General features: G+C 40.7%; 1 protein-coding gene across 1 annotated transcript; it reads left to right on the top strand.

Annotated features, from left to right (window-relative positions):
• The first annotated feature begins 1,879 nt into the window (after positions 1–1,879).
• Positions 1,880–14,619, top strand: slc18a2 (solute carrier family 18 member 2). The gene is made up of 15 exons (XM_068326769.1): positions 1,880–2,112; positions 6,484–6,826; positions 8,961–9,019; positions 9,120–9,203; positions 9,710–9,802; positions 10,101–10,190; positions 10,310–10,353; positions 10,658–10,718; positions 11,026–11,121; positions 11,777–11,855; positions 12,367–12,418; positions 12,533–12,596; positions 12,671–12,790; positions 13,992–14,125; positions 14,201–14,619. Exons 1-15 carry the CDS (start codon positions 1,980–1,982, stop codon positions 14,288–14,290), a joined length of 1,542 nt encoding a protein of 513 aa, XP_068182870.1. The 5' UTR covers positions 1,880–1,979; the 3' UTR covers positions 14,291–14,619.
• The last annotated feature ends 600 nt before the right edge of the window (positions 14,620–15,219 follow it).

Genomic DNA, 15,219 nt, shown 5'->3' on the forward strand with positions numbered 1-15,219 from the left:
ATCAGAGTCCAGCTTGTGCGATAAAGCCATTATGGTTAGTGACTATAACACAAAGGGTTTAGCGTAGCAGATTCCTTTTACTTTCCAGCGTGTGAATCTTCCCCCATAATAAAAACCCTTCAAATTGTTCACCTTGAGTCTGACACTCAGGTCCCTAAAATTAGATGATTTATCTCTGAGATGTTATTTTGTGCTGCTGGGACCAGCAGGACATGGAAAATGTTCCTTACAGCTGTTGCACATGAATGAGGCCTCCGCTGACCAAACTATCCACGACCCTGAAGTCATTGCTGCAGTGCCTGATTTAGTCCAAACTAGTCCTTGGTGGAAATTAGACTGAAATCAGTCCTGAAGTAGACCCTGCAGGAGTTTATTGTCTTAGTTCCTACCCCAAATTCCCATTTAATGTGAACATTAATGTTACACATGACTTTAAAGCTTATGTCAGCATTTTTGGAGTCATGGTTTGGGTTTGAAATGGATTCACAGATGGGATATTTTGATGCAGCAAATGAACTCCAACAGACATGATTTAGCTGCCATTCTTGCTTCTGTCCTCCTATAGGCGGGGGTTGTGTGTGTGTGGGGTCATCTGGGATGTGCGTTGGGTAGAAAAGGAGTCTTCAGTCCAAGATTCAAACAACATTTTTCCCCCTTTTTTTCCCCACATAAATTGTGAAAATACATTATATTAAATACGTGTACAGTTTGAGGCAGTCTACTGTAAAATCCAGTTAAATTACGTCAACTCATCAGGATGTTTGTGTCATTTAATTGCATTTACATTCAATAAGTAAGTTTGTTCAGCTGCTAGAATTTATCTGCGGCTCCAGGAGTAATTTCAGCCTAGCTGCAGTAACATCAGTTGACCAGAGGATGCCGCTGTTGTAAAACGACAACAGGTTGTAAAATATGACGGGCTCTGAAGATCGGGTGTAGAGGAAGGTGTCGGAGTTATTTTAATTCAGTCACATTATTTAACATTTAATTTGCGTCAATCTATTCAAATAATCTTTTTTTAGCTCCTTTTTGAAGAAATTCCGGATCTGTTTTTCTCGTGCCTGTTTCATATAAGATGATGTGAATGACGGTGAGTGACTGACCAGTTTGCCCACTAGGTGTCGGCATCGTGATGGATCGAAACCCAGTTTAGAATAAGATTTGCGCTCTGGGAAGACCATGTAAATTAACAAGTATATGAAGAACTAAAAATTAACATTTTCCAGCAAACTCAGAAAAAAGTAGAACCTAAAACCATCCAGACTTTAATCCTCCCGTCACGCCTTTTTGAAGTATTTTAATTAAAAGTACATGAATATTCCCAAAATCCATTTCTCCAAAACAAAACTGGAAAACAACATGACATCACGTTTGATTTAACACGTCATAAAAACCAAGCTGGTTTCAGCAGGCGGCCTCCATCAGTTAGAACGTCTCTTCTTCGTCTACGGTCACCTTTGAGAAGAAACTTTTTAACAACGATTCTGATTTTTAAAAAATTAATTCAGGACGCTTTGTCAAACATTTGGGAGTGAAAATGTTAAATTCACACATCTGGGGTCTTTTAACTTTTTGTTCTGGGGGGAGGGGGAGGGAGGGGGGGTTCCTGGACCAACATTCACACCTCGCCCAAGCATCACAAACTGATCTGAGAGCAGTCATTTGAGACTTGTCCTATCTGGCGGCTGTGGGACTCGACAGCAGCGCTGTCATCAATGCTCCAGAGAAACCTTAACGTAACAGTTAAATGACGTCAGCAGCGGCTCCGGTCAGTCGGAAGACGGCATCCCCTCCTCCCCCTCCTCCTACCCCTCCTCCTCCTCCTCCCATCACTGCTGCCGCCGCCGTGGACCCTCGTACACCTGAGGTAAGACTTCGCGCCCTTCAGTTCGAGCTCGTCCGTGGCGCGGCTGACGGACGCGTTGTGTGTCTCTCCAGGAGGAATCGTGACACCGGCTCGTCTTCTCGGGACCGCCACCATGGGGATACTAGACACGATTCGAAATTTTAGGTTGATCAAATGGATCCGAGAGGAGAGACAGTCCAGGAAGCTGATCCTCTTCATCGTTTTCGTGGCTCTGCTCCTGGATAACATGCTGCTAACTGTAGTCGGTAAGTTTCTTTTTTTTTACTCTTTATTTCTTTTTTCTTGTCTTTTTTCATCACATCTATAGTCCGTCCTCTGCTCTGTTAGCGCAGCGCATCCCGGTGTCTCGCTCTGCGCTGCGCTCTCCTCGTGCGTAAAATGTGCCCAAATCCTCCCGTCGTTTCCAAATTTGCGCCGCGTTCACCGAACTGAGAGAAAATACAGACGCGGGTTCGAAATTTATCTGAGGAAACTTTTGAACTGCCTTTGAAAACGATCAACATGGTATCGATCTCCATTGGAATGGTCAATCAGAGATCATTTATTAACCCGTAAAAGCGTAAATTAAAAATCCCCTTTACCTTCACGCTGACGTCACTGACACCCACAGCCGAAGGAGCAACAGGGCGATTCTGACACGGAGCCTTTTGGGTCCATTTTAAAAATTAAACATTTTCCCACACTTGATGGTGGACGAGAAACTTTATTTCCCCCTCCGCAGGCAAGAAAAACTGAAATATATGCGTTTGGGTTTAATCCCACGGACGACATGGAATCAGCATGAAACTGAATTCTTGTACAATTGTAATGAGATTTCTTAAATTTAAGTCTTTTGTATTTTTTTATCAAACTTAAAACGGGTCGTCAGAACTTTTTCTATGCCATGTTTGATCAAAACCCCTGCGTTAACATTTTATTTGATCCATTTGTGATTCTGTAATTTGTACCTACAGTTCAACCTCACATTTTGCGTAAATTTGAAGAGAAGCTGACTAATTAAATTTAGCCCGATGGGGTTAAAATAAGTAGCGTTTAGAGACATTAGTTGTTCAATATATTACCAAAAATACCTCTAAATGATATTTCGTGTGTTTTTTCTGAAACTCTGTTTCAATATTTAATACATGGACTGGAAACTAACTTTGTGAATTATTTTAGTCGAGGGCTAACGCGTTACAAAAGCTGATGCACTCCAAATCAAAACACATTACTAAATCATCTTCACTTCCCCCCTCCTCCTTCTCGTCGCTCTTGATGTCATCAGTGTGATACTGAAAAAATAATGGCTTTACATTCCAGAGATGAGCATTAATCTCTGAAAAACACTTGGGTTGAAATGTTACCAAACATATGAGACTCTCAGGGGATTGGTTCCCACGGGGGTTGCCATGGAATCCAAAAGGGGGCATGAGGTGTGTGTGTTGACTCTATTATATACTAATTAGACTCATTTACACACTGTCGTCACACCCATTAATTTCTTATGAGGAACCCCCAGTGTCACAGATAAATTATAAATTAACCGATGATGCAATAGAGTCGTTAATCAGTTTTTTGTCACTTGCGCGGCGGGGGGGGGTCAAAAGTCACAGACCTTCAGTGTTTGTTTTTGGTCACTGAATGTCAGCACTGAATGAGTCCTCAAGTAATGATGATGACGAAATCCTGCTCTTCCTTCCTCATCACTGCTCACAAATGAGCGACGTTGCGGAGGAAGTTACTTTCACACTCAGCTGTGATAAATCCTCACAATTCCCACTTCTGGTCACTCTTTTGTTCCCCTTGTCCCAAAGAGACAATTGTTAGCAATAATAAACTGTAATCTTATAATGGTGACCCTGAATTAAAAAGCAATGACACATAACAGATGTATAAACGTATGTTCAGGTTTGTGGGCGTCTATCGATGCTGCAAATAGTGAGGAATAACTGGAAATGATGGATTACTGTACATATTAATTTACAGATATGTACTTTCAGAAATGAGCGTGTTTCAATATTGCCCTCGTCGTTGAGGGTTAATAAATTCAGCGTATGCATGCTAACAATCCTGAATGCAAATGGGGGAACTGCTGAATGGACAAGCAAATTTGCTTTTCATCCGTGATGTCTTTCCCTTCCTGTGTGCATCCGCTTCTTCCTTTCGTTACCAGAGGCTTCACTTATTGACTTATTCCTGCCTGCCTGTGTCATCTCACGTCCGCCCCTCCCTCCTGAAGCGGAAAAATGGAGCTCCATTCATTTTTGACAGAAGAACTGGTTTTAACACTTCTGGACACAAACTGTAGTTTGAGCCTTTAGTAGCATCAGGTTGGAGGCACGAGACTTGACGTGGTGTATTTTTATGGCTAGCACACTGGAGGAAGCCTCAATGGAAGTACACCAACATTAGCGAGATAACCAAAATGTCAGGTTTTTGGTTCATTTCCCAGCCTGAAGTTTTCAGTGTGGAGCACTGTCAATGTGTATTCTCACTTAGGCTTTGTTCAAGCCTCCAGGAAAAATAATTGCTGCGATACACGTTAAGCAAATACATAAACTTGATTTGCAATAAATGATCTAGATGGAACTCCGTGAATGTTTCCCACTGCAACAGCAGGACTCCCACACAAATGTTGTCCTTCCCAAATTGATCAATTGATCGATTAACAGGCTATGTACCACAGTCTTTTAAACTGGATGTAATAAAACATCCCTCTTAAAGTCTCTTCTTGATCCAGAGGTCCCAGTGTTCTACAGAACTGATATCTAATCTTCCAGTTGGGCTGCATTTGACACCATCAACCGCCAGAACCCCCGACACCGCGTCAAGTTCCTCAACAGTAATTTTTACTGTACTTGGCAATAAAACCTTTTCTGATTCTGATTTCCATGAAAGAAACTACACTAAACTGGTTTAGCCGTTATCTATCTGATCGGTCTTGGTACATGTTAACTGTGGAGTTCCTCAGGGTTTTGTGATTGGACCCAATTTGTTCACCTCATGCGCGTTACCTCTTGGTTATACAGGGAGTTTGTCAACATACAAACATAGTTGGTTCCGAAAGGTTGCTCCAAGCTGAATTGTTCGTAAGTCGTTATTTATTAAATTTCAATTTCTAATCTCCATTTGAGGTCATTTAAATGTCATTACTACTCTAACAACCAAAGTGCTATCCCCTCAGACTGACCAGAAACAATTACAGGACATAAAAACAACACACAAAAATAAAATACTGTAGTACTGTAATGTAACTTAAACATTTGTACCTCTGCTGAAGGTCATCAAAAGTCTGACACGCCCCCTTTATGTTTGATTACTTTTATTTTTTTATTTTATACATTTTTATTTTTATCAGTTAACACCACCAATAGTTAAAATCAAACAGCAACACATTGAGTTCAGCGTTTGCGTCACATAATGCTTCCGGGAAGAAACCTAACCCGAAAACGTTAGTTCCACATCACTTATCTTCCAATAAAGGGAAAAGCTGATGTCATAAAAACAGATAAACAAAAACAAAATAATAAATACAGGTCAATTCGCTTTGGAGTTATTTATTTCTCGTTTATACGTTGGGTTACAAAACAGAAAAATAATCAATTTTAAGTCATTGCACTTGACTTAATGTCTGTCCACCACAAATGCTAGACTTTTAACATTCATTGGAAAACGTTAAAAGTGCATAATATCACGTTAGTGTACAATAAATAAATAAAATGTAATCATTAAAATACATGTATATTGCGACATACGTATATGTACTGTGGGTTGTGACTGACAGCGGGACAAAATACCCACGGAACTTACTTTTATCACTAATGTTCAGTGATAGATACATGGATCCACTACTTTAGCATTAGCATGTAGCTTACCTTTAGAGTGAAGGTAGATGAGGGAGGAGTTACTGCCGGTCAGAGTTGTCAATCAGAGAGATGGTCACCACGTCCACTGTCTTTCTTTACTTTATCATCCATGATAAACTGTAAAGCATCCAAAGTACGAAGCCTGAAGCTCTGAGATGCTAACAGAGACAACAAGAGGGGGAGACGAGTGTTGGAGCTGCGTGAACGCAGCGGTGCTGCCCCCCACGGAGAGTGTGGCAGAAAGAGGAACTGCAGGTCTACAGTAAATTGAGGATTACCTGTAGATTCTACAGCTAGTCCTCAATTTACTTAATTTCCATCTACAGTGTAGAAGGAAATCCTTCTACACTGTAGAAGGAAATGCACCATAATTGTCAAATTTTATACAGTTGATATACAATTATGCTTATCACTGAAATCAGATGAAATTAATCACCCAGTTACACCTCAGGCATGTCTTAGACCTAAGGTTAGTGTGCCAAATCCAAAACATCTCTAACATAATTACATGTAATATAAACACTCTGGATGCTTTACGTCAGCCTCCAGCTCCACAAGAGGGATCTTAGAAGGAAGTATATGTCCTTTAACTCCCAATTAAAGCAGTTTTCCAAGACGTTCTTCTGCCCGTGTAGAACTTTACACTCCCAGGATGCTCCCAGAACTTTTTCCCCTCTTCTGTCTCCATGTTGTTTCTCATGAGGGTTTTTCAGGTTTTTCATAGTCTAGAGTTGGTCAGAGGCTGTCATTCTGTCGTTTTGTGCTTCACAGTTCCCATCATTCCCAGCTACCTGTACAGCCTGGATGAGGCAGCAAAAGAGTTGGCGAAGAACACCTCCGCGTCCCAGCAAGGGGCTCCAGGAGCCTTCGACAGCATCGTGTCTTTGTATGACAACCGTGTGATGTCACTGAATTCCAACACGACAGCCAGGCCTACCGACCCGATCCCTACAACCCCTGCAGCTACAACTACGATGCTGCCGGAGAACTCCTCCGCGTGCTACCAAAACACCAGCAATCCGGCCGAAGAGAATATCAAAGTGGGACTACTGTTTGCCTCTAAGGCCACTGTACAGCTTCTTACCAACCCCTTCATAGGGCCGCTCACGAACAGGTAGGCTTGTTTGCCATTCATTTTTGTTTCTGTTTGGATCAGTCTAGTTTAATTGGTTAGTCGGACAGCTGGGTGCCTTCAGGTGGAGGTTTTTCATGCAAGTCTATCTCGGAAACCCTTGCTGAAGGAATTCCACAAGAGTCATGAAATAAGCTAAAAATTAATGGATGGAAAGTTGTCTTATGTATTTTGAAAGTGAAATCAGTCAGAGCAAATTATCCATTTTGCGAGCTGGCATTCCAGGATAAAATAAAAGCTAGATTGTGGGTAAAAAGACACTCAGGTCTGAGGAAAATGTTGCTTATTTTCCCCACGGATGGTTGTAGTGACAAAAATCAACGAATCCATTAATTTTCTAATGCTCTGCAAATGTTTTATGAAAACAACCAGTTATTCTGAGAATTAGAATCTGGCTTCTGAAATTGTGGCACGAGGCAAAAAACTGGAAAAATACATAATTTATACAGAAGCTGACTCAGAATGAAAACTAATCCCATTTGTAGTAAAAATACCAGTTTAATGCACTTTCGAGGTTTAGAGGTGACGTCATGTCAGTTAAAACAGAAACCAATGGAGCAGAACTCCATGCTTACAAGTTCAGTTTTTCAAATGGAACATTCAAAATGTAAAACTGAATTATTTTTATTTTTAATACCAATCATAGTTGGAAACAATCATATATCATAGTCTTCTTTAGCGGTACTCAATCATGGAGTAGGGCGCTGTTATGTGGGGTCCCATAGGGGAGTTGTCTTGGACCACTGCTTTATTCAATCTTCCCTAATATGTTGTAAAACATGCTAAATTGACAATGTATGCAGATGATTCTCTGCTGTGCTATCCTACACCCATTATATTTTAAAGTGAACTAGATATAAAAGACAGGATTTTACACTCATTATAGACACGATCCCAAAATAAACCCGCAACTTGAAAATCAAACGATTCAAGTTAATAAAATGTTAAATCCCGTTGACCAACCGACCAACAGACATGGAGGTATCAAAACCTCCTTGCCATTAGAGATGCGAGCCAGTGTGAAGATTACACTAACAGAATATGAGATGAATGTTGAGAGGTGACAAGTGTGAACAGTGGCTCTCAACACAAAGCCAGCATTTAGTGTCTTGGATGATCAGTCAGATATGCTGTAATTGATCAAAAACACATCCCCATTACTGCTTCTTAGTCACCTTCCCTCCTGATAGAGGACAATACAAGCCAAGTCAAGCATGTAATGCATCTACAGGAGACTACAACGCTGCTCACGCATGGCATCTTTTATCCTTTTAATAAAAAAAAAAGGTGTTGTCATCCTCCTGCAGTGGTCTGGTTAAAATGTAAGGCTGACGGTGTCGGTGACCAGACCATCGTGCAGATTCAGAATTAGAAGGCAGCGCTTCTGTTCTCCGTAGATTTTTTTATTTCTTTTAATCACTTCAGGCGGCATGTCGTTTTGATGAAACAGGCACAGTTGGTGGACGTAACCTGGCGACCACAGCTGTAATCTATTCAAACAACAAATTAAGCACACTCAAACGCCCATTGTGTTTGTTTGTGGATTTCCTTGGGTGCCTTATATCTCAATTCACGTCTAATGATTATTCTGACTAGTCGCATGCATAACAATGTAAACGCCATGATGTTTAAGCCAGTCCATGAGGAGTAATCCTCTTCCTCATGGACTGATACGACCCAAAGACGGTGTCGTCCTGTTGGATGTCTATAGAGGATGTTCACATCATCGCAATCCAACCCAGCGGCTTCTCAATGCAGTTTAGATTGTTGTGCTACAATAATTTTTTTTAACATCCACTATATTCACCACAGTATTAGTCATAAAATGTGTCCCCATTTAATAAACCATAATTATTATGATTTATGGTTGAGTTATTTAAACTGTTGTCCCAGGAAAAAGGGAAACACCGACCTGCTTTTTTTTTTTTTTTTTTTAAAGTTGAATCTTTATCTGGTAGTTAAGGAGGTGGATAGACTGATTGATTAAGTCAAGGAACCAATCAGGGCCGGAGTATTGACCGGATTCTCCAATCAATATGAAGCCATTTGTTTCATGAATCTTCTCACCGATCATTCACTCACTCCATAAATTCATTCTTTCTCTTTGTCCTTTTAGAATAGGATACCAACTTCCCATATTCGTTGGCTTCTGCATCATGTTCGCCTCGACAATCAGTAAGTCCAGCTAACGTGTTTTACCATCGGAACATTCAAGTTCTTGTAACGTGGCTGATGTCGCTTTGTCTCCGTTTCTGCTGTTGTCACCGTCGTGAAGTGTTCGCCTTCTCCTCGACCTACGTTCTGCTGTTTGTGGCGAGAGCTCTTCAAGGCGTGGGCTCGTCCTGCTCGTCCGTGGCGGGTAAGGAGGTCTGCTCTAATTCGTGATGTCATGCTCGTATCCAGTTGGTGTACTTAATCAAAAGATGATCCATCCTGAGGGTGTTGGGATTTTTATTCTTTTAAAAAAAAGGTTTGAGTCATTGCTGTTTGATGTGTCAGAACGGTTTGTTCTCATCTGTGCACTGGGCATGCAACCGCAGGTGCATATTCGTGCACATGTACCCCGCTCTATCATGCAGAGGATTTATTGTTCCACTTTTTTTATTGTGTGACAAACAATTAAGCTTAGCATGTATTTCCAAAATGACAAAGTAGTGAATGTCCTGGAAATTCAGTACCTGGTGCAGTTTGTTCCAATTCAGACCTGGAGGCCTGAATTTATATCAGGGCTCTAAAAGTCCAAGACATTCACCAGTGCAACAACTTGATCCGTGGTGCAAACTCTCTAAAAAGATGTGGACATCAGTCATGGATGTATGTTTCAACAAGTGATGTTGTTGAAGTGTTTTCAAAATATATTTTCAGGGATGGGATTTCTTGCAAGTGTCTACACAGATGATGAGGAACGAGGCAAGGCCATTGGCATCGCCCTTGGAGGTCTTGCATTGGGTGTACTGGGTAGGTTTATGTTTGTCGTTAATTAGCCCATCATACCAGAGAATTCCCACAAACTACGATCATAATTGTCAGTCTGTGATCACTCATTTATTCATTATTTATAATGAAAAATTTGTGTGGAATTATATATTTCTTTAGGTTTGTAAGCTCATTTTTAGTTGCTAATACATCCAGATCCAACGTTAATTGAGCCCCCATCCTCCAAACACTTTTCAGTTTTCAAATTATGCAGGATGGATGTATGAACACGACCACATGGGGTAACCAGTTGAAAACCTGTTATGTTTGACCTCCACAGTCGGACCCCCGTTCGGCAGTGTGATGTACCAGTTCGCCGGGAAGACGGCTCCGTTCCTCATCCTGGCATTCCTGGCTCTGTTTGACGGAGGTGCTCTCACATTGTTCTTTAAATCGGCCTGAGATTAGTTACCCTGGGGGGAATGATGATAATAATATGAGAACTGATAACCTCTTTTTTTGAAATTAAAATTGGTTTTGTCTTCATAGCTCTGCAGCTTCTTGCTCTTCAGCCCACCAAAATGGAAGCAGAGGTGAGTGCTGGCTTTCATAATTAATTTCCTTCAGGTTGTCTCACCTCACTGAGATAATTTACAGTTATAGGGCATTTTAAAACTCACTTTAATGGTATTTTGTCTTCATTGGATCAGAAACACAGGAAATGATTTGCGATAATTGATGTTAAAGGGTTAATTGGAAGATAGTCATCAAGATTGCTCCGTCGTTCTTTTCCTCTTCCCGGTGTTCAAATAATTCAAACAGGAATTAATAAAGCAGATTCTGTTGAATTTTTTTTGTCAGACCTATAGTTTATTGATATTGTCTTCTTGTTAATAGAGTCAGAAGGGGACGCCGCTGCTGACACTTTTGAAGGATCCATACATTCTCATTGCAGCCGGTAAGCCATTCCCATCTGGAGGACAATGTCCAATCCCAGATTATGAGAAATTCAATACAGATTAGAGCGCAAACCTCTGAGGCAAGTAAAATCCAGTCTAAATTCTAACGTGACACGCATCACCACGTCATCTCTAGTCTAGCTTTAAAAAGAGTTGGATATACGATCACAGAACACACTCTGGTTGCCTTTTCAGAGGTTTGTTAGCACATTTGAAGACATTGTTCTCCTGATTAAACCATAATCTTTATGATTTCCCTGTTGGAGGTAATAAACCGCCACTAATCACCGATTTTCCCCCCAATAGGTGCCATTTGTTTTGGAAATATGTCCATCGCCATGTTGGAGCCGACGCTCCCGATTTGGATGATGGAGACCATGTGTTCCATGAAATGGGAGCTAGGTATTTACCGAGCTCTGAACATTTTTGTCATACAGAAATTTAACAGTGTTCATACGGGATTCTATTCTGATATAAAAATTTTAAAAAAGGCAAACTTGAATTTACTGTGAGGTTTAGCTTTATTTAAAGCGAGTCGAGCGTCATCCTTCCACTGTGTGATCCTGCTGACGCACAAACCAACCAACCGATAAAGAAACAGACAATGGGCGCTAAACGAACGTTGATGGTTCTTTATAGAGACCCTCCAGCTGCTGTGATGCAAACACAATGTACAGCTAGATGCCATGCTTTATATACACAACATAGTCCTTTTTATTTTATGGATAAAATATCAAGCAGGATGGACAAAAAGAAGCACCGGCTTTTTCACCATCACTTCCGAGGCGTCCTGCCTTTGTTATTAGATTGTTTTCCCAGTCGGATGTATATGAAGTCTAGGTCAGATAAAGCGGCGAAGATGAGTTGTGGTGTGGTGGTGGTGGGGGGCGTGGGGGGCACAGGATATTAGAGTGTCGTTCGCTGGCAGTTGGAAAGAACAGGTCTCCGTTCCAGACAATGGAAGCTGTGGTGAGACTCTGATAGAGATCGCCTTATCGGGGGAAAGCTGTCCACACCTTCAGCCTCTCATCGCTCTCCTTGTCTGTCTGTGGTCCAGGAATCGCTTTTTTACCGGCGTCCATCTCCTACCTTATTGGAACCTACATCTTTGGCACGTTGGCGCACAAGATGGGGAGGTATGGATGGAAATGATCCTTATCTCTACTGTGTCTCTTTCTCCCACTGTGAATGTGACATGTGCTTCCGCTCCCCTCAAATGAGTTTTCAGTTGGGTTTTTTTTTTTTTTTTTGATGACACGTCCACATCCCTTCCCCTGTTAGTGTTTCATTTTCTTTTGTTTCAGTGAACAAATCATTTAGAAATGTTGAAATAAAATGAGCTTTAATTAAATATTGGTCATTAGACTGTATTACAAGAAATTACTCAAGTGGAGCCTGTCGCCTCTTCTTCATCATGAAGACAAATATTTTTATAGATCTGAATCTGAACCTTAAACGAATGTTTTGCCATTGAATGATAGCTCTTATGGTCTTCATATTATACTCAAAAAAATCACTTGTGTAATCCTGCACCTTACCTTGAACTTACATTAGTATTAATGTTAAACAAACTGTCGACCTCCTTTAACTCGGAAACGGTTTTTAAAACGTTAAAAAGTCCTAAATGCTGTATTTACTGCTTCCCAGATGGCTCTGCGCTTTCCTTGGAATAATCCTGATTGGAATCAGTGTAATATGTGTAAGTATCCACAACTGAATGAACGATCACTTATTAATTATTGGAGGGTCAGTAAGGATTTCAAATGTTCCTGCTGTTGTAAAGACGTGTGTAATGTGTAAATATTTGTCTTAGATTCCATTTTCCATAAACCTCGTGACGCTGATTCCTCCAAACCTCGGACTGGGTTTTGCCATCGGTGAGTCTGCTCTATTTAATACTGTGCTAAAATAAGTGCATGCCGCTCTAAACATCACTGTTTTCATGTTGCAGGCATGGTGGACTCCTCGATGATGCCTACAATGGGTTACCTGGTGGACCTGCGACACGTGTCTGTCTATGGGAGTGTGTACGCCATCGCCGATGTGGCTTTCTGCCTGGGCTTTGCTTTGGGTAAGCAGGAACTAAACCAGAGGTTTACAGTATATATATATATATATATATATATATATATATATATATATATATATATATATATATATATATATATACTGTATGTGTGTGAAAAGAGGAACTTTTTGCAGTTTGTTGCATGAAATTATTTCTGGATTTAAAAGTGGTCCAAGCCAATTCAGGCTTGACTTGAAAGTTTTGCTTCCTTTTGCGTGTGAAACACAAAAGGGAACGCACACAGCAACACCCTTGAGCCTTTTGATCATTGACGATGTGTGATCGATAGCGTGATGTTCATTGCGCAAACAGATCTAACGTTACCTTTAACGAGGGGCTATGTGTTTCATCTGAGCGTAAGGACTGTCATTTAAAGTCTTCACATAAAGGACATTTCATTTTGAAGACATGAGAAAAACACAGAAAAAAAAATTGACTATTGAAAACGTGAGTCAGGAGAATCCCTCAAGCACATGGAACAAAATATCCTGATCTGCACCTCTATCCCGACACTCTCCCCACCCAACAAACCAGCTTCTGCCTGTTCTGACCATTTTATGTATATGGATGTTCTTCCAGGAGAATTCATCATACAACTAATATTTGTACCCCTATTATCCAGGTTGAACAAACAGTTTATTATTCAGCAGCTTCTTCTTTCAGTAACGTGATCACACACCTGAGGCGTTTACATACCTGAGGACTATGATGAGCACCTCCAAAGGAACCATTGTCAAGTTATGTAAACGAAACCACGTGTGACACGTGTTAACTGACCCATTAACGTGAGGCGTTAACATACCTGAGGACTATGATGAGCACCTCCAAAGGAACCATGGTCAAGTTGTATAAACTAAACCATGTGTGTGACACGTGTTAACCAACCCATTAACGTGAGGCGTTAACATACCTGAGGACTATGATGAGCACCTCCAAAGGAACCATTGTCAAGTTATATAAACTACACCATGTGTGTGACACGTGGAAAGCGTGTTAACCGACCCATTGACGTGAGGCGTTTGATGGCCCAGGGCCTTTAAACGGGGTGATTAGGTAATGACTGAGTCAGACCTACACCTGTATGTGACGTTGGGTGTCCCAGTCTGTTCCACAAATTTTGCAGGAGTATTGACATTGTATGCACCATTGCTTTTTACCAAATAAAACAATAACCCGATGTTTTAACCGTCCTCTGCTGGTGTAGGTCCATCTATTGGAGGAACCATAGCGACGGCGATCGGCTTCCCGTGGGTGATGTTCATCATTGGAATAGTGAATTTCTTGTACGCCCCTCTTTGCCTATTCCTCAGGAATCCACCGGGACAAGAAGAGAAAGTCGTAAGTTTCAATCACGCTCAGTGTTGTAGTTCGTTTCAGTCTTGACAACTAATTGAAATTAATGAACTCACCCAGGCAATTTTGATGGACGTCAACGGTTCGACGAAGACAAAGTCCTACGACACACACGGGACGTACAGCCCGGATGCAGAATATGAGGATTAACAGGACACCAGCCTTGCAGGTTAATCGTTCAGAGGATCTATTTTGTTGTACAAAACAAAGGAACACAGAAGAATAAAAAAAAAAACAGCCAAGATGTCTCAATGTGAATGTCCTCCATGCAGTCTTCTCTATTTATTGTCCTTTCAGTAGTTTCACTCGAGCAAACCAAAGTTGGTATTGATCTGTGGTCGGAAGTAGATTGTGTGGAAGACTTTTTAAAATGTTTTTTCTTTTGCCAACAGCCTTATTCTGTAGAAAGATATGCCAAAAAGCACTTTTAGGAAGTAGGAAGGTGCTGAGCATCACGTACGCTTTGTCTTTATTCATGTGTCAATCATTAAAAGTCTAATTTTTAACTATGTGATACTGTCTGGAATATTATGAACACATTTTGATGTGGTCGTTGTTGTAGTTGATGCCTGTCAGTTTAAAATATACAGTTAAGCCGCATCTCAGCACAAGTTCCTTAAACGATACAACACAACTATGGTAGAAGAGGTGCATTTAATTATAATGGATTTAATTTAAAATTCAGCAGGAATGTACAGCTGTGCATCATCTGCATGACTAGAGAGGAAGATGCATCAAATGAATTGGGTGTCTGCCACATAGAGTACTTAACCTCATCACATTAGAGAATGTTGAACTGAATACAGCTTAACCACAAGAATTGTATTCAGGTCTAACATTGTCCAATAATGACTAAAATCAATATTATTGATAGATTGGTAATAAATACCGTTAAGTTTAACTAATAAACATTGTCTGTTTAGCTGAGGGTCACTAACCAGGTGTAGAGGGAGACACCATTATACCTAAAATACACCAGATATAGAACTAAAAGGTTTCACACCTGGGCATTTTTACTTAACTTGTGCCATTGAGCTATAAACAGCTTTGGAAAAATAAAATTTGACCTTCATATGTAA

This window comes from Antennarius striatus, chromosome 11 (genome assembly GCF_040054535.1).
Source record: "Antennarius striatus isolate MH-2024 chromosome 11, ASM4005453v1, whole genome shotgun sequence".
Classification (NCBI taxonomy): domain Eukaryota; kingdom Metazoa; phylum Chordata; class Actinopteri; order Lophiiformes; family Antennariidae; genus Antennarius; species Antennarius striatus.

Bases quoted from the DNA above. Each gene is read 5' to 3' on its own strand.
- slc18a2 (XM_068326769.1), top strand. From the start codon at position 1,980: ATGGGGATACTAGACACGATTCGAAATTTTAGGTTGATCAAATGGATC. The intron at 9,803-10,100 runs GTAGGTTTATGT...TGACCTCCACAG, and splicing joins TCTTGCATTGGGTGTACTGG to TCGGACCCCCGTTCGGCAGT. The intron at 12,791-13,991 runs GTAAGCAGGAAC...CTGCTGGTGTAG, and splicing joins CTGCCTGGGCTTTGCTTTGG to GTCCATCTATTGGAGGAACC.